This window comes from Hydra vulgaris, chromosome 08 (assembly GCF_038396675.1).
Source record: "Hydra vulgaris chromosome 08, alternate assembly HydraT2T_AEP".
NCBI lineage: Eukaryota > Metazoa > Cnidaria > Hydrozoa > Anthoathecata > Hydridae > Hydra > Hydra vulgaris.
The window spans coordinates 18,242,168-18,261,703 of record NC_088927.1 but is presented as its reverse complement, the minus strand read 5'-3'; the positions used below and the strand labels follow the sequence as shown (position 1 = coordinate 18,261,703).

The window sequence follows — 19,536 nt, the reverse complement described above, 5'->3', positions numbered from 1 at the left end:
GAGTTCGTTGACCAGACGGTCATTTGTATCCAAAGTTAGTAATTACTAAACTACTTAAAAACCAAATTTGTAAATCTGATAATGTTGTTAATTAAAATGAGTGTATGAAATTTTTAACAATATATTGTTTTTAAAATTTAAAGCTTGAGTTCGCAATTGTATTTTTGCGTCTCACCGCGAGCAGAAAATCATTCATTATAGTTAGGTTTTTTTTATCACACTATAATGCAAACCACATAATGTATTTAGCAGAGGCGTGACTGTATTTACGGAAAAGCGGTTTTACTGCCACAGTACTGATTAAACAGATTATGGTATTTAGTCCTGGAAACATTTATGTTATATTTACTTTTAGTTTTGTTAAGACTTTTACTTTTAGGCTGTTAAGACTTGTTTTTCAAAATACTTTTATAACAAAAATTAATAAAATCTTTAATATAAAACGTTATCTAAAAACTAAGACTTAATATTGTTAGTCTCCATACCAATTACTAAAAGCTATAATTAGATATTGTAATAATATCATAATCAAAGTTGTTATGACAAGTACTTTTATTTTTTTTTACTTTTTTATAACTCATAATACAAAGTAAAAATTTGAATTTTTCTTATTGAGCATATATTGTAGATCAATTCATTTAAATCAACACATCGCTGACTTATCACCTTCAGCACAAGCATCCTCTGAAATAACAACAGGTTGTCGACAGTGAACGTAAGATGACCCCTCAGATAAAATCAATCACCAATTTATTTACGTGTCAGTCAAACAAGCCTGTCAGTGAAAAGGTCTCAGCCGACCTGAAGGTGGCAATAGCTCATTGGATTGCCAGTTCTGGACGTCCAACAGCAATTGTAGAAGATGCTGGACTAGAGGCGGTGCTTCGTATTGCCCTTCAAAACCAGACTTATACTTTGCCCAGTCGCCGTACAATCGACACTGTCATTGGAGAGATGTACAATGAGAAGTTGAATGAGCACAAGAAAGCTCTAGAATGCATTCATAGTATTGCTCTAACTACTGACTTTTGGACCTCCACCAACAATGAATCGTACTGTGGGATAACAGGTCATTGGATTGATTCTGAGTGGAAACTGACGTCTGTCGCTTTAGCTTGCATAAATGTTGAAGAAAGAACGTGGAACATTGCTGAAAAAATTAGCTGTATCGTAACGGACAGTGCACGAAATATGGTTGCTGCTATAGGACGGACGGATTACAGCCAAATACCGTGTATTGCGCACTGTCTTCAACTGAGCATACTAGCAGGTTTGAAAGCAGCTGATTCATCTCCTATTCTGGCTAAATGTCGACACCTAGTTGGACATTTTAAGCGCAGTTCAAGGAATACATCAGAGCTAAAGGCCAGCCAAGCCAGTACCTCTAACAGGTCTGACGATGTGAAGTTTCACAAATTGCAGCAGGATGTAGCTACGCGGTGGAACAGTACCTACCTAATGTTAGCCAGATTGCTGGAAGTGAAAGATGCCATTAAGCAGTATCATATTGACCATCCCGAGAATTACACTGGAGATAAACTAAGGGACTGGGAGAAAATGTCAAAATTTGTCTCGGTATTGGGTCCACTTGCAGATGCTACTGAGTATATTGGTAGCGAACAGTATGCTACATGTTCGGCTGTACTTCCGTTAGAAGCATTTTTGCGCAACTTCTGCGGGTTAATGATGACGATCCAGGGTATATAGCACGTTTCAAATCTGCAACACTAAATGACTTCTCAGGTCGCATTGAAAACATTGATGCATTACCAACGTTGCAAATGGCTGTGGCATTAGACCCACGTTACAAGAAACTCGGCTGTCTCTCAAGAGAGAAACGTGAAGCAGTTTGGACAATGCTTTCTAATGCATTTCGGGTGTACTGTAACCAAAGACAGAGAGCTGAACGTGAAACTACTACCAGCACTGGCGAGGCATCAGAACCTGTGCGTAAGAAACTGAAACTTACTCTGTTGGTCAGCGACTCGGAATCGCAATCCTCATCAGATGAATCACAAACAGTACATGGCTCACTGGCTGAGCTTACACGATATCAAGAAGAATGTGTAATTACAGAAACTGAGAATCCCCTCATGTGGTGGCAACTGAACAGGCATCGTCACCTTAACCTGAGCAGTTTTGTGCAGACAATTCTGTGTGTACCTGCCACTTCTGTTCCTTGTGAAAGACTGTTTAGTTCGTCAGGGTACATTGTCAACAAACTGCGATCTTGTCTACCAGAAAACGTTAACGTCCTCGTTTGTTTACGTGACTGGCTAAAGTGATGCCTACTTGTACTTGTCAATTAAACTGAATACAGTATAGCAGGCATTAAGTGTCTTGTTTGTTAACGTTTGTGAATACTGTAGTTAGTTAACGTTTACCGATAACAACTTCACCTCACCAGTGGTGAAAAGCAGGTTATTCTGTCGACTTCAGAATTAATCGATTATAATTTTAGACAATTATTCGAACAAAAAAAAATTAATCAGTACCAGCCCTAATATATATATATATGTATATATATATATATATATATATATATATATATATATATATATATATATATATATATATATATATATATATATATATATATATATATATATATATATATATATATATATATACATATATACATTTTAAAAAGACTCAAACCAGTGAGTAAAATTCTGCAAGATTTGGAATTAATTCTTCCACAGCTTTTGACTATATTATCTTCATGAGCTAAAACCATTAAAAAACTCTCTAAGCTGATAGCTCGCAAAAAAGAAAAAGCATTTAAAAATCAGATATATTTCTAACACTTTGCAAATTTTTGGAAGATGTGATAATTGAACCTGACATACAAAAAACGAGAGCAAAAGACTGCTCCAACAAAAATCAAGCAAAGTATTCATATTATGGCTATTTATTGCAAGGGACTTTAGATAATGCGCTACTTCAATGTGCAAATTTTTTTACTGGAATTTCGGAAAAATTAGAGTCACTTTGCGCTAAGTTTCAATCTGTTACTGAAAATCCATTATTTAACTCTGTAGCATCTTTTTTAGACACGATGTCATACGTATTGGCGGAATCGTCTGATGAAATTTTTAACTTTGTTAATACTATTGCTGATACGTTCAAATCTATCTTGTTACCAAACAAATGTGATTTTAAAAAATACCAAGTGAAGTTTAATTGTTATATGATCACATCAGGCACATTTTAGCTCATAAAAGTCCTCCAAAACTTTAGCAAGCAGTATTTTTATCTAAGTATGAGCAAGGCATTTTAAACATTTTACATATAGCTGAAATTTGCACTGCGTTACCTATAAGTAACGCGGAGTCAATGGAAAGTATTTTCTAAAACTCATCAATCATTATCTAATCAAATCTTAGATGATATTCTTTGGCTCAGATGCGATAGAGACTTCTCTGAAAGCCACTATAAAGCGCCATAGAAATGTATTTAACAGAGTATTCTGATGGTAAATTCAGAAAATGAGTTCGTTGACCAGACGGTCATTTGTATCCAAAGTTAGTAATTACTAAACTACTTAAAAACCAAATTTGTAAATCTGATAATGTTGTTAATTAAAATGAGTGTATGAAATTTTTAACAATATATTGTTTTTAAAATTTAAAGCTTGAGTTCGCAATTGTATTTTTGCGTCTCACCGCGAGCAGAAAATCATTCATTATAGTTAGGTTTTTTTTATCACACTATAATGCAAACCACATAATGTATTTAGCAGAGGCGTGACTGTATTTACGGAAAAGCGGTTTTACTGCCACAGTACTGATTAAACAGATTATGGTATTTAGTCCTGGAAACATTTATGTTATATTTACTTTTAGTTTTGTTAAGACTTTTACTTTTAGGCTGTTAAGACTTGTTTTTCAAAATACTTTTATAACAAAAATTAATAAAATCTTTAATATAAAACGTTATCTAAAAACTAAGACTTAATATTGTTAGTCTCCATACCAATTACTAAAAGCTATAATTAGATATTGTAATAATATCATAATCAAAGTTGTTATGACAAGTACTTTTATTTTTTTTTACTTTTTTATAACTCATAATACAAAGTAAAAATTTGAATTTTTCTTATTGAGCATATATTGTAGATCAATTCATTTATTTAGTGGATATGTTGCTCTTTTTTTCAATACGAAAAATTGTTACAATAAATGTCTTACAGTTTGGTGCATACAGTTACATAAGATTTTGACCTACTTACATTTCAAATACTCGTTGGCTTAAATTAATTTTTAGGATTGACCCATATTACCGTTAAATTTTGGAGTTGTTTACTAAAATTATTTTCAAATATTTTTTCAAATAATTATTTTTCTGTAAACATAAAAGTGAAAGTATAATATTGAGATATAATTTTAAAAAAATGGTAGAGCGAGGCATACCCAGTTAGCACAGACACGTTGGCAAAATCTTGAAAGCAATGTTCCATTGACGCAACATCTCGTGCCAAACTTTTTTATATCGTAGACCCCTTGCCATGTTTTTATTTATATAAAAAAAAAAGTTTCGAAGTAATATACATGAAACAATTGCATCCGTGCAAAATAAAATTTGTAAAAAATGAGAGATTGTTAAATGAGCCGATAATAAATTAATAAAATAATAAATTAGTAAAAAAATGAGAGATTGTTAAATGAGCCAATAAGAAATTTTATCATATTTGATGACAAGTTGAATAATGTCGTTCATGCGTGTAGCAAAAGTATTACGAGATTTTGTTATCGTAAAATTTTTAAAACGGTGGTATTATATATATATATATATATATATATATATATATATATATATATATATATATATATATATATATATATATATATATATATATATATATATATGTATATATATAAACAAATGATACAAATGATACAAAATTTATATCATTTGTTTACATGTATGGTTTTAAATACGTTGGCCTAATGTATGTGTGCTAGCTGGGTATAGATCAACCATGACCCGTTTCACAGGTCATTTACTGCATGTTATTACTATTATGTATTTACTATTTGTATTCTTATTGTAATTTTTTTTTTCTTACTACTATCATTATTATTGTTATTATCATAATATATCTCTCACTGTAAGAAACTGAAAATTTGAATTAAAAAATGTCTTAATGTAAAATGTAATACCATATGCACATGATATATTATCGGCTTGTAAATGATATCCATATGGACATGAACATACTGCATTACCATCTACTATATCGCAATAAAGCCACGAGTAACAATTTTTCTCAAAGCAAAGTGTGAAAGAGTCTAAAAAAAAAAAAAAGAAAAGTTTGCAATAATTATTAAATAAAAATAATGAGAATAATAATAGACAATAATAATACACAATAATAATAACAATAATAACAATAATAACATTAATGGTAATAATAATGATCAGAACAATATGCACTACCTGTTGAAGTAACAATACTGATAGCAAAACCACAAATACATATTTTTTTGATAAGACTGTACATTGCAACCATTATATTTCTAAAACATATTGTATAAATTGATTAATACAAATCAATTTATATCCCTCAAACGTATATACTATCAGCTAAAACCCAAATTCCTAATAATAAACATAATCTCCTTTCAACGGGGTCATTCTATGTTACTTCAACTTACGCTTGAAATCATAACATCTTTTTTAATAAATTTTGGTACACAATCTTACATTCCTGAGAAAATATTTTACTTTAATTTATGTTGTGATTTGGAGAAACCAATACTTTGTATCGATTTTTGACCTGTATTTTCAATGCCATTTATATACTAAGGACATTGCGTTGCTTTACTAGCTTCATTATAGATAATGTTTGTTCAAAAGTAATGAAACTTTTTACGCAACTATAGTTTATGAAAAATAGTTATTAAAAACTATAGTTTATGAAAAATAATCATTAAAACACCAAAACAATTTAGGCTTTTTTATGAAATAATCAGAGTTGTTAACAAGGGCAAAAGTAGCAAGGCCAATGCCACACGTTACAAGGCCAAGGCCAAAACTTACAAGGCCAAAGACAACGCAAAGGCCAAGAGTTTTAAGGTCAAGGCCAAGTTTAAGATTTTCAAGGCCAAGGCCTACGCAAACATTTTCAATACCAAACACTTCAATTTTTGCCTTACATTAAGGCCAATTATTAACAAAGATGTAAGTAGCAAAGTGCTGAGACAATAAAACAAAACCACATTTTGTAATAATAGACCAAGCTTATGCGCAAAATTCAACGAAATCAATAAGAAAATATGTATTTATTTTTATGGCCAAGGCCAAAACAATCAAGACCAAGGCTAAATTTTTCAGGGCCAAGGCCAAGGTCAAGGCCTAATATTTGGCCTTAAGGCCTGGCCAAGGCCAAGGATTAACAACTCTGAAAATAAACAACGCAATAATACTTTTAGAACTAGGGTAAATTGAACAATTTCTGGCGACTTTGCCTTTATCATTTTAAAAAATCAATTCGCATAGCGTAATATAAACAAACAAATTTAGATTTAACTAGGTTACTTAACGATGAAAACAATTATATAAAGTTTAAAAAAAAATTAAAGTTAACATGTTTTTTGGTATCAATTTTTTAGATTCTAGGTAAAAGACCTATTTCTGGCAATTTGAACTTAATTCTGATTTTTAAATAGAAATTCACAAATATCTATTTAAAATAAAAAAATTATTGATATTATCTAGTTTCACAATATTATTTTCCAATATTACTTGCAATTCGAGTGATTAACAAACGTTTAAGAATTTGAATGTAATCATAAAAACTTTTAGACGTTATTTCGTGTGAAATTTTTTTCCTGGGAACTTAGGGAAGTCAGATGAAAAAACTTTGGCTAAAAAATCGTGCAGAAAAATATTTAATAAACATATTTAATGATAGGGGTACTAAAATGCTTTTGTAAAAAGTTAAATGAAAATGTATGAATAAAGAGAAATTTAATCTTATTTTCTGCACTAAAACATCTTTTTTTGTTATAACGCAACTGTAAAATCCTGATTCAAACTAACTTAAATCTTTTTAAAAGGGTAGAAAATAAACAATAAAAAACCCTCTAACACTACACAATATTCCATTGTTTATTTATAACATCAAAGTAAAGCTGCAGAAACATATTTTTTCCGATAGATTGTAAAATGCATTAGCACAAAAATTAAAGTTCACGGGGAAAAAAAGTCAGACGAAATATCGTATAAAAAGCTATGAAAATACCAAACATCGAGTTTACGGAGACAAAAAGTTTATTAAATATTTCAAGAATGTTTTCGAAGCATCGGTTAATCTTCATAAACTTTTAACTGAATATTTAAAAAAAACTACTATGGCGATGTTTTATTTGTTTACTTTATAATAGAACAATCTTTCTCTTCGTTAAAGATTTTAGTGTTTTTGAAAAACGGCCAGAATTAAGACGCGGCCGAAATAGATCAGTTTGTCCTAATAAAGTTCTTTGAAAATAGTGATGTTTCTTTTGGTGCCAAAAAGAAATCATTCTGAAAGTTTTTTTTATATATAAAAAGATCATAGTTTAAGTTTTTTTATATATAAATTGCATTAAAATTTTTACAATCATAAACACAAAAAAACAAATTTCAAATGAAACCATAAAAATAAAAAAGTCATATTTAAATTATTGCAAAAATAAAATTATTGCGAAAATTAAAAAACAAATGAATATTTCATTGCTTTTTTTATAAACAACTTTTTTTTCAACGTTTGCTACTTTTAGGCATAAAATCCTAATAACTGCATCTGTCAAGTAAAACATTAATTTTAAAAAAAATTAATATTTTCACAGTTCCACAAATGCCATCAATTGTTGTTTCAGAATATGGTTTACCATGTCTTTTTGGAATTAAACCTTTTAAGTAACAAAATCTTTATCATGCTGCATTTTATAATGTTCTTATGAAGTATTTACAGTTTTTATTATGGCCAACACATTTATATGAACATTTAAAATAAGTTTTTATTAACTGAGAAATATTGTTTTTGAAATGCTTGTTAACTTCATCATTTAATATACAAAATTTATATCATGGAAGCATTTTACGTTCGGTACTAAAACAGTGTTTTGTGATATCACATTCTGTCAATTTTAAATATCTTGCTGTGAAACCCAGTTTGTTAACTTCAAGATACTCGTTTAACCCAGTATGTCAGGATTAAGATTAGTTAATCTTGTACATTATAAAGCTATAGCTTTATAATGTACAAGATTATTGCTCATTGATGGGACACTTTAAGGAAATTGATTGCTCATGAGACAAATATATTTTTTAAACATATATTTTTACAAACATATATTAAAGATGATCCTTTTACAAACGATAACAAAACGAATGATATAGCACGAGATTTAAACAATTACAGTATACATAAAAGTTATAAAATCAAGAACCTCAATTAATATTTATTGACTCTTGTTTTATTTGAATCAATCAATTTTAATGATATTTATTGAAGATTTGAAATGCATTAGAGCTTATCAACATGCCTTCATCTTGCAGATTATAGATCTTGTAACTGTAAATAAATTTGATTGTAGCTAAAAAAGCTTTATATAAAAATACATATGGTTACTTCTATAGTAATGAGACCTTTTAAATAAACTGCTTTAGTTTGTATGAAGTGTTAGTATTTAAATCTTGTTTTGTTAATATTGAAATCTTGAGTTGGTCAGTATATACACTTATCATTATAGCTCAGTATCCATTGTCATTAAATTTACAAAGCATACCTAAGTCCTTAATGTAATGTTTAACATTAGATAGTAAACTAATTTGAATAGCATTGGGCAAACTGATTTTACTGGGAAAAGTCACCGGTTAAGCTGATTTCGTGGAAAAACTAATGCCACTGGGTTAACTGACATCTAAACTGACGTCAGCTGTTGGCCTTGTTGTATTGGAAAATAAAAAAGACGGTAATCACGCTTAAATTTTTTAGTACTACAGCCACCGTACGTGAATTATCAATATCTGTTAGTCACGAATTTTTGAATATGAGCAAGTAAACAAAAGGTAATATTAACTCCAAATAAAAATTAACTAACAAACTTTAAAAACTCACAAAACTTCATAAATTACCATTACGCTTTTCCCAGAAAAAATCTGTCAACCAAATCAACGCAGTTACAGCAGTTCTGCTTACCTAGTGTGTTTTTAATCAAATATGCGAGACAAATATTATGTTTATGTCTGTAAAAGTAAAATGGTTAACGAAACGAGACTCTTGAACACTTTCGAAATTTTTATTCAACTTTTCACTTAAAAAAATTTTTAATTCAGTTTTTCTTTCAAACAATAATAAAAATATAGGTCTGGAAGGGTGAAGCCTTGTCTACCTAACACTTTAATGTATCCACGCCCGTATCTTTAAAAAATAATTATTATGCAAATAATGCAAATTACCTTTTATTCAGCACTGATAAGTCAAATTCTTTGCGTCAACAAAGTAAAGTATTCTCCAATCTTTGATACAAATTTAAAAACCTAAAATTTAAACATTAAAAATTCAATAATTCAATTTATTAATAATTTAATATATTAAAGATTATTATTGATTATTTTTATACCAACTTATTAAACTTTACTACTAGCCGAAAAGTTAAAATTTTGTTATCATTAAATACATTAAAATTTTATTACTATTAATTACATAACTCAAAAAAGTCTTATATGTCTTTATTTTATCTTACAGTGTAAACATTCATTTCACTGTCAGTTGATCTTCAACATTTTTTTTTATTAACGCTTCACTTTAAGTAAAATAATTCATTTCTTCGTGCAGATTCATCATCTAAAAATAGATTTAATTTATTAATATTTAAACAATAGGGGAAAATGTATGGTTATATATACATATATATAAATATATATATATATATATATATATATATATATATATATATATATATATATATATATATATATATATATATATATATATATATATATATATATATATATATGTATATATATATATATATATGAAGGGCTTATTGTGAAACAATGACAAGCCACAAAAAAAATTATTTGAGAAAAATGACTTTTAAGTTTTATTTAAATCTATAAAATCAGTGTTTACCCATTATTCTCTCAAAATTATACATCATAAAAATACTAACGAATATTATATAATGGACAAAAAAAAAAAAAAAAAATTGCGTATACTATTTATGGTTATAAATATGATAATAACTCAATTTTGAAAAAAGTGTGGCTGTTCATTGTTTTACAATAAGCCCTTCATATATTTATTTTTTTATATATATATTATGTTAATATATATATATATATATATATATATATATATATATATATATATATATATATATATATATATATATATATATATATATATATATATATATACATACATATATATATATATATATATATATATATATATATATATATATATATATATATATATATATATATATATATATATATATATATATATATATATATATATATATATATATATATTTGTATTTATTTAGGTGCTCCGAGAATTCCTTATGGTATATCACAGCGCACCCCGGGAGAGCTTTTAACTGGAAGTTTACGCTTCCTTCCGTACCAACGTCGCTTTTTTCTTTATATATGCATATATATATACAGTCATGGAAAAAGTTTGCGACCACTGCGATTTTGGCCTATTTTTTAATGTATTCTACTTTGAATTGCTTTTGGGCTACTTTAGTGCTACAATTTTGTACCAATTTGTGCTTATTGTCAATTAGAGTCTAAAATTGATGTTTACATGAATATTTTCAGATATAACTGAAATATTTTGGAACATTTTATATTACTAGTTAAAATGGTACGCGGTAAAGAACTGACATCTGAAAAGCGAGCTCAGGTCGTTATTTTGTACAAAGAGAACATTTCTATAAGACAGATAGTTAAAAAACTCGGTATTTCACATTCCACTGTTGTAGCTACTATAAAGAGAAATCAAGAGCTGAAAAGTATTAAATCTCGTTCACGCGCTGGGCGCCCGAAGGTTACAAGCAACCGTATGGATAATGCTATAATAAAGGCAGCAAAAAAATCACCAAGAGCATCCTCAAGTGCCAATAGAGGCAAACTGCCTGGATCACCATCCAAGAAACCAAACAGATTATTTGATGCAGGGTTGAAATCTTACCGACCAGCACGGAAGCCGAAGCTTTCACCAAAGAATATTCGCGATCGCATAGCGTTTTGTCAGAAGTACAGACAGTGAACACCAGCCCAGTGGAAACAAGTGATGTTTTCAGATGAGACACCATTCACGCAATTCTACTCGTTTTGTAGACATGTCAGACGCCCACCAAATCAGAGGCATAATCCAAAGTACGTTATACCAACAGTCAAACAGGCTCCACCATTAGTACCAATACATGGCATCACTCATTTCCAGCATGACGGCGTATCTTGTCATGGTACCAAGGCTGTTAAGGACTGGCTGCGTTCTGAAAACATCCCGCTACTGGAACCTTGGCCAGGCAACAGTCCAGATCTTAACATTATTGAGAATGTTTGGACTGTAATGAAGCAGAAGATTGCTGCACATAGCCCAAGTTCTGAAGATGACCTCATCAACTGGATTAAACGCGTGTGGGTGCGGGAGATTACGCCGGACTATTGCAAGAAACTGTGTGAATCGATGCCAGGACGTATTGAAAATATTCTCAAAAATAAAGGATTCATTGTAAATACTAAAATATGAATAGACATGCTGTTTAACCTGTATAGTGTGAATAAACATTCGAAATATATGTACTGATTTATAATTTACTACTTGTTTTTCTAAATTTTGAGTGTTTTTTGTAAAAAATTGCAGTAGTCACAAACTTTTATCCATGACTGTATATATATATGCATATATATATATATATATATATATATATATATATATATATATATTTATATATATATATATATATCTATATATATATCTTTGTATTTATAAATAAATATATGACTTAAACTAACTCGTATATTTATACTTATATGATAATTTTAAATATTTAAGAGAATGGTATTTTTCAAACTTTTTTATTAGAAGGAGTTACTTTCTTAAAATATATTGAAATCTTATAATACTTTTGCTCAATTAAAAAACAGTTCAAAATATTTTTTTTACAAAAAATTTAAAATTAATAAAAATTACGACAAAGAAATGGATATGTGGAAGTGTTAAATTTAAACGTATAACACCGGTTAATAAATGTATTTAACTGATGTATGTATGTATTCATAAATATATAAGAGAAATGTGCAAGTCTTAAACTTAAACATAGAACACTCAGAGGCAACTCTGCGAATAAAATAGTGCTTCAGCTAATGTCTCATTTTTATAAAAAAAAAAAATATCCCTGTCGGCACCGGATCAAAAAAAGACGTCTTTTAAACTTTCAAAAGGCGTTCAAAACGTTCAAATGACGTTTGATACATTAAAAAGACGTTAAAAAGACGTCTTTTTTATGTCCCATGCCCACTGGGATCCGCAAATAAAAATACCATGTTATATATCGTGGATAGACTTGCAAAAAACTTTTATAGAGAAAACATTTGTTTATAGATCCACGGTTCAACGTCACCTCTAGCCAAGTTTTATAAAATTAATAAGGAAAGAGGCCTAAACTTTCTTTCAAATGCTCTTCCGTGGTGATAAGACCGTAAGGATTTCTTGGGGCACCTAAAATTAAAAAAGAAGAAATAAAAAATCATTTATGTTTACTTCCAATCTTATTAAATTGCATTTGGTGTTGACATTTAAATACAACTGAATGTAAAGCGTTTTTTTAAGAAAAAACTTTTAACATTCAGGTGTATTTAAATGTCGAAATTTTTTTTTTAATTTAAAAGCTTTTAGCCTGAATAAAATACCTGTTTTATGAGTAAACGTTAATGTATTTTTATAACCAGAGAAAAGATTTCATCCAACTTAGAGCATTTTTCCAGTTTGTAGAGCGTTGTAAACTTTTTAAAACTGCATCTTTAAGTAAAACTGCCAATTTTTGACTTAACGTCTTTTGCCAATATACCCACAATATCATTATATAGAAAAAACCTTGTAAAAACTGTTGCACATGATTTCAGCACGTTCTTAAAAATCTGTAAATGTATCACTTACAATTTGGTTGATTTTTATAACTTTTATTATTTAAAACCATCATTAAAATATTTATCAGAAAACTATTTACGAGGGTGGTCTGAAAAGTTTTCAACCTCGACGTGAAGATGGCAGCACTCGTAAATAAAAACAAGTGAATTTTGTTTGTTTAAATGTTGATAGTTATTCACCAACGTTTCAGCCATTTTGAACGTGCAGTTGTTATGTAACAGTCGTTTGAATGAGTTGATGTGAGTAATTTTGTGAAAATGGACAAAATCGAATATCGAGCTGTCATTAAATATTGGTTTTTGATAGGCAATACGCCTACGCAAAGCAAAGATGAGATTGATTCTGTGTATGAGGACTCTGCACCATCATTTACCACAGTGAAATTTTGGGCAGCTGAATTCAAAGGTGGCTGTCAGAGCTTGGGAGAAGATGAACGTTCAGGACGTCCAAAAACTGCAACTACCGATGAAAATTGTGCAGCCGTGGCGCAGTGGTTTGAACGCTTGCTTTATAAGCAGGAGATCCAGGTTCGAAACAAGCTCTGGACATATTTTCGCGTCATGGTAAGGAAGGAGGCGTGAACTTCCTAGTTAAATGCACTTCCGCGGTGCTCTGTAACAAGACCATTAGGACTTCTTGGGGCACCTAATATAAAAAAAAAAAAATAAAACATCGCCAAAGTTCACCAAATGGCGCTAGACGATCGCCGAACAAATCAAAAGAACGTATTTTTCATGTATTACATAAAAATTTAGGCATGAGAAAGCTGTCCGCGCGTAAGGTGCCGCGTTTGCTCACCTTGGATCAAAAACGTGTTCGAATGAACATTTCCAACGCTCTGTTGGCGCTGTTTAGGCGCAATAAATCCGAGTTTTGGCGACGATTAACTACTGTAGATGAAACTTGGATACACCATTATTTCTTTATAAAATGTACTTTTGTCTTAAAACGTTCACGGTCGTTCAGACTTACCAAGTAAGTCTGAACGATTTCAGATTTTCTTGATTTCTGATTTCAGTTTTTCTTGTTTACTTGATTATTACTCTTAACATGAATATTGTTCTTGAAGTATTTCTTAAACTAATTGTTATTTATTTTTACATTTATAATTTTTAATAAATAGTTTGTAAAGTATAAATATATTATCCGGCTATTGTAAATACGATTGGGGCTCGGTGATAAGACAAAATAATGTCTTCTACTTGCCCCGCCAGTTTTTTTATTTATTTATAAACCTTGTAAATTGTAAAAGTTATTAAACGGCGAAATAAATAAATAAATTAAAGAAAAAAAAAAAATTAAAAGTAAGTGGAAAGTTATAATACGCAAGCGTAGTGAAATTTGCATATTTTTTAAAGTTTTAAAAATGGCTATGTTTACCAAATATAAAATATTTCTTAATGACAACGAGATTTTGCTCATTAAATATGCATTTAGCCGTTTATTAAAAGGAAATTATTATTAAAGTAACTTCCAGTACATAATACAATGATTAAAATAAAATAAACAACCTCTCAAAATAAATAAAGTGTAAATTCAGCAATAGCTACTTTATTGTGTTTTGTTTACTGTTTTCAAATCCTTATTTAAAAATTTTTGAGCGAAGAAATTTATTATTTTTCACGTTTTTCAGATAGTTAAACTTTTCGTGTCAGATAGTTAGACCAACTAAAATCTCGACCTACTGAGTTATTCTACAAAAAGAACATCTACTAAAAAGTGGAACTAATTTTCAGATAACGTAATGACCTAATGACGTAATGAGGCCTATATTGTTTTCAACCGATTATAGTATATTTTATTTTCAACCGATTTATGACGTTTTCGTTTTTGACCGATTTATTTTTTGACATATTTTATAGATTTTCATTTTTAACAGATTTGAGATAAATTCATTTTCAACCGATTATTTGGTCTGTGTTTTTAAAGTTGTCTTTCTTAAACTACAATTTTTTTTTTAATTAAATTCATCAATAAGTTTTCCGAGCATTCATCGAACCAAGGCGTACTTTATAACAGGCCTATTCACCGTGCGGATGACGTCATAAACTGGAGGCGAACATTTTGTATTTCCTATATTTATTCATTCTGTAACATAAAGTCGAAGTGCTTGCTAAATTATTTAGTCAATTTTAAAACTTTTAGTTTACTTTGTTATAAACATGGGTCGTAAATGCTGTGTCACGAATTGCAACGGCAATTATGATAAAAGTTCCAAAGAAAAAATTTCGTCTTCCTCGAACACCAGAAGAAAGAAAAAAGTGGTTGACTGTTATACTATAACAATTTTTTCTATGGAATTTTTATCATAATTGCCGTTGCAATTCGTGACACAGCATTTACGACCCATTTTGACTGTTTGACTGTTATACTATAACAGTCAACCACTTTTTCCTTCTTCTGGTGTTCGAGGAAGACGAAATTTTTTCTTTGGAACTTTTATCATAATTGCCATTGCAATTCGTGACACAGCATTTACGACCCATGTTTATAACAAAGTATATAAGTATAACAGTATAACAAAGTATAACAAAGTATAACAGTGTTATACCAAGAGACAACATAGCAGATAAGAAAGACACCATTGTTTGTGAAAGGCACTGGCCTGTTGGATACACTTCGACAGAATATTATGGCAAAGAAAGACCATGTGATCCTCCACCTGTATTCAAGTGTGTAAAACCACGTTTAATACCTAAACCATCTGGTTGTTCGAGAACAACTTCAAGATCACATGCAGAAACTAAAAATGCTCAACCTGACGAGTTGTCTGCTTTTAATTTAAAAGATGTTATAAAATCTTTTAATGATCTGAAAACAAACATAGAAAACTATAAATTTAATGAAATTGATATATTTAATACTAAAACAGAAAATCAAGTTTTGATTCAATCGTTAAAGTATGTTCATGACACAGGTGTTCCATTGTTTCTTCTAAAAATAAATAATAATTTTCATTATGAATATTTTCACTTTGGAATCAAATGCTTAATAAAAACACTCTCACAGAACAGAATTACCATATTGAATAGATGGTCGAATATTGAAGAAGCAGTTCAATTTTTAAATTCATATGAGATAAGCAGTAAAAAAAAAATTATTCAAAAGCAACTTTTTTCAATGAACGATAAACCTGTTACAGATAAAAAGTATTCTGTTGAAACAATGATTAGAGATTTTGAGTACTTTGCAATGTCACGGGCTACATATAATCGTCTACGAGAAGACTTTGAACTTCCTAGCATTACAACATTAACAAGACTAACATCAAAAGTAAAATCTATTCATGAGGATATTTATCTACAAAAGATTTTTTCAAGCTTAACAGACATTGGACATAAAAACTGCGTTCTTCTATTAGATGAAGTTTATGTAAAGATTATGTTGCTGTACCATGGGGGAACAGTTTTTGGAAAAGCAATTAATAATCCAAATGTTCTTGCAAATACTGTTTTAAGTTTTATAGTTATTACTTTGTTTGGTGGACCTAAATTTTATGTAAAATGCTTCCTGTGTGTGACATCTATTCGAATTTTCTTTTTGAACAAACTACTTTTCTTTTATCTGCAATAAAAGCAGCTGGTAGTCATGTTATTTCTATAGTTTGTGATGGTAACAGGGTAAATCAAGCCTTTTTCAAGAAATTAGAGACAGATGGCGTACCTTGGCAAACAAAAGATAATATATATCTTCTGTATGATTTTGTGCACCTTTTAAAAAACATTCGAAATAATTGGATCACTGAAAAGTCACAGGAATTAGAATTTTTTGTTAATAAAGAAAAAAAAGTTGCCAAAATGGTCTTATATTGTAGTATTGCATAAATTAGAATCAAATCAAATGATTAAAATGTCTAATCTTACAGATGTTGCTGTGTTCCCAAAACCAATTGAAAGGCAAAAAGTTTCAACTTTTCTGAAAGTATTTTGCGAAGAAACAGTTTGTGCTTTAAAATGTCACCCAGAGTTAAAAGATGATGATGATACTATTTCTTCTCTTTCAATAATAACTGAATTTTGGAGGATTGTTAATGTTCATAGCCTTTATGCAGATGTACATATGCGTGATCCGAATCGATCTGCTATTTTCTCTTCTGATGATTTTAATCTTCAAAAGCTGTTAAGTTTTGTAAAAATGCCTAAGCAAATGTGCTCTTCTCAAATAGTTAGTTTTAAAAGCTTCAGTAAAGATACTTCTTAAAGTATTTATCATACTTGAAATGGTCTTGTGGAGTTATCAAAGTTTCTCTTTTCTACAAGTCATAAGTATGTTTTGCTTGGAACATTTACAACTGATCCTTTAGAAAAGCAGTTTGGAAAACTGAGACAGGTATCAGGAGGTACATATTTTATCACTGTTCAACAAATACTAGAGAAAGTGGGTATCATAAAAACAAAACTACTTTTGCAATTAGACAAATATGGTGTTGATCTTGATTTTACTACATCAGGTCATTCTTGTGAAAGATGTGGTTTTTACTTAAATGAAGAAAAATGTTTGATATTTGATAATTTGCCAGAATTAGAAAATATATTATCTATAGATGTCAAAAATGACTCTAATTTACATAGCTGATTATATTGTCCGAAATGACAAAGATTCAGATGATTCATATTTTTATTATGAGAAATTTAGATATTTTACTGAAGAAATTAATCGTGGAGGATTAACTATACCTGGTGATTTAGTTTGTCAATGGGTAATATATTGCTATATAATGTTTCGTGAAGTAGCTGATAATGCATGCATATCTTCTTTGTGCAATCTAATGATGCTTGTATCAGAATCCTATAAATTAAATATGAACTGAAACCATGGTGTTACACTTTCAAATGTTTTCTTTAAGAACTATTGTAATTTATATTCTCTAAGGTCTGAAAAAGAACCGAAACAAAAACTTTTAAAACTCAGCGTTAAATAACAAAGGTCAACAGCAACTGTTTTTTTGTTAAATTGAACTGTTAAATTTAAATAATTATACTGTATATAACTATAATAGAATAAAAGAAAAAAGTATTATTACTTTTTAATATCTTTTAAATGTATTTTTGTTGTTTATTATTATTTCTTCCTTAAAAATTAATTTTTATGTTCAGTTCAAGTTATTTTTTCTGTATTTTTTGTTTAAAAAACTCGCCTCCAGTTTATGACATCATCCGCACGGTGAATAGGCCTGTTATAAAGTACGCCATGATCGAACCTTATACCTCCCTATTCCGAAGACTTCAACCACTTTGCCGAGACTAATCAAATTTGGTTCGTATTTAGTAGGTCAACAATTTAGTATGTTGTAAAATTAGTAGTACATGTTTTAATTAGGTAATCTACGATTTGCGAAATTTCAAATTTAGGTTAAGTTATAGGTCACCGAACTTTTCATCTTTTTTGGAATGTTTACTAATATTAGTATTCAACAATTTAGTATGTTGTAAAATTAGTAGTACATGTTTTAATTAGGTAATCTACGATTTGCGAAATTTCAAATTTAGGTTAAGTTATAGGTCACCGAACTTTTCATCTTTTTTGGAATGTTTACTAATATTAGTATTCAATTTTTATTCAAGATTAAAAGGTGTTTTTTCAACATTAACTTTTTGTAAGCTGTTGCTAGGCCACTCTATAGTCATAATACATAATTACATACATAATACATAATTAAGATATGATGTTGAATTATATGTATATATATATATATATATATATATATATATATATATTTATATATATATATATATATATATATATATATGTATATATATATATATATATATATATATATATATATATATATATATATATATATATATATATATATATATATATATATATATACACACATTATTATATACATACATATATAAATTATGTTAGCGTATTCTACAAATAGAGTGCTTAATGTTCTTTATTTTATTCAACATTTATATATAAATCTTGAATACAATAAAGAAAATACTATATATATATATATATATATATATATTATATATATATATATATATATATATATATATATATATATGTATATATGTATGTATATATATATATATATATATATATATATATATATATATATGTATATATATGTATATATACATATGTGTGTGTATATATATATATATATATATATATATATATATATATATATATATATATATATATATATATATATATATATATATATATATATATATATATATAGTATATATATATATATATATATATATATATATATATATATATATATATATATATATATTAGGATGTCCCAAAAAAAAATTTTCCTTCTGTTTTGTGTGTAATTTAATCCTTTAAAAGTTAAAAAAAGAACATTTTTGAAAATTTATGAAGTATTACCCCCCCTCCGCCCTTCTTTTTAAGTT

General features: G+C 28.6%; 1 protein-coding gene across 1 annotated transcript in view; it reads right to left on the bottom strand.

The window, feature by feature from the left end:
• The window catches only part of LOC136083666 (multiple epidermal growth factor-like domains protein 6), a 92,762-nt gene extending 83,009 nt beyond the window's left edge, over positions 1 to 9,753 (bottom strand). Inside the window, exons 1-4 of the mRNA XM_065803204.1 lie at positions 9,735 to 9,753; positions 9,448 to 9,528; positions 5,440 to 5,519; positions 5,163 to 5,291 (exon numbers count right to left, since the gene is read on the bottom strand). Of these exons, the coding sequence (XP_065659276.1) occupies positions 5,163 to 5,291; positions 5,440 to 5,512 (202 nt within the window). The 5' untranslated portion in view covers positions 5,513 to 5,519; positions 9,448 to 9,528; positions 9,735 to 9,753. The remainder of the gene's footprint in view (positions 1 to 5,162; positions 5,292 to 5,439; positions 5,520 to 9,447; positions 9,529 to 9,734) is intronic.
• Positions 9,754 to 19,536: the final 9,783 nt, after the last annotated feature.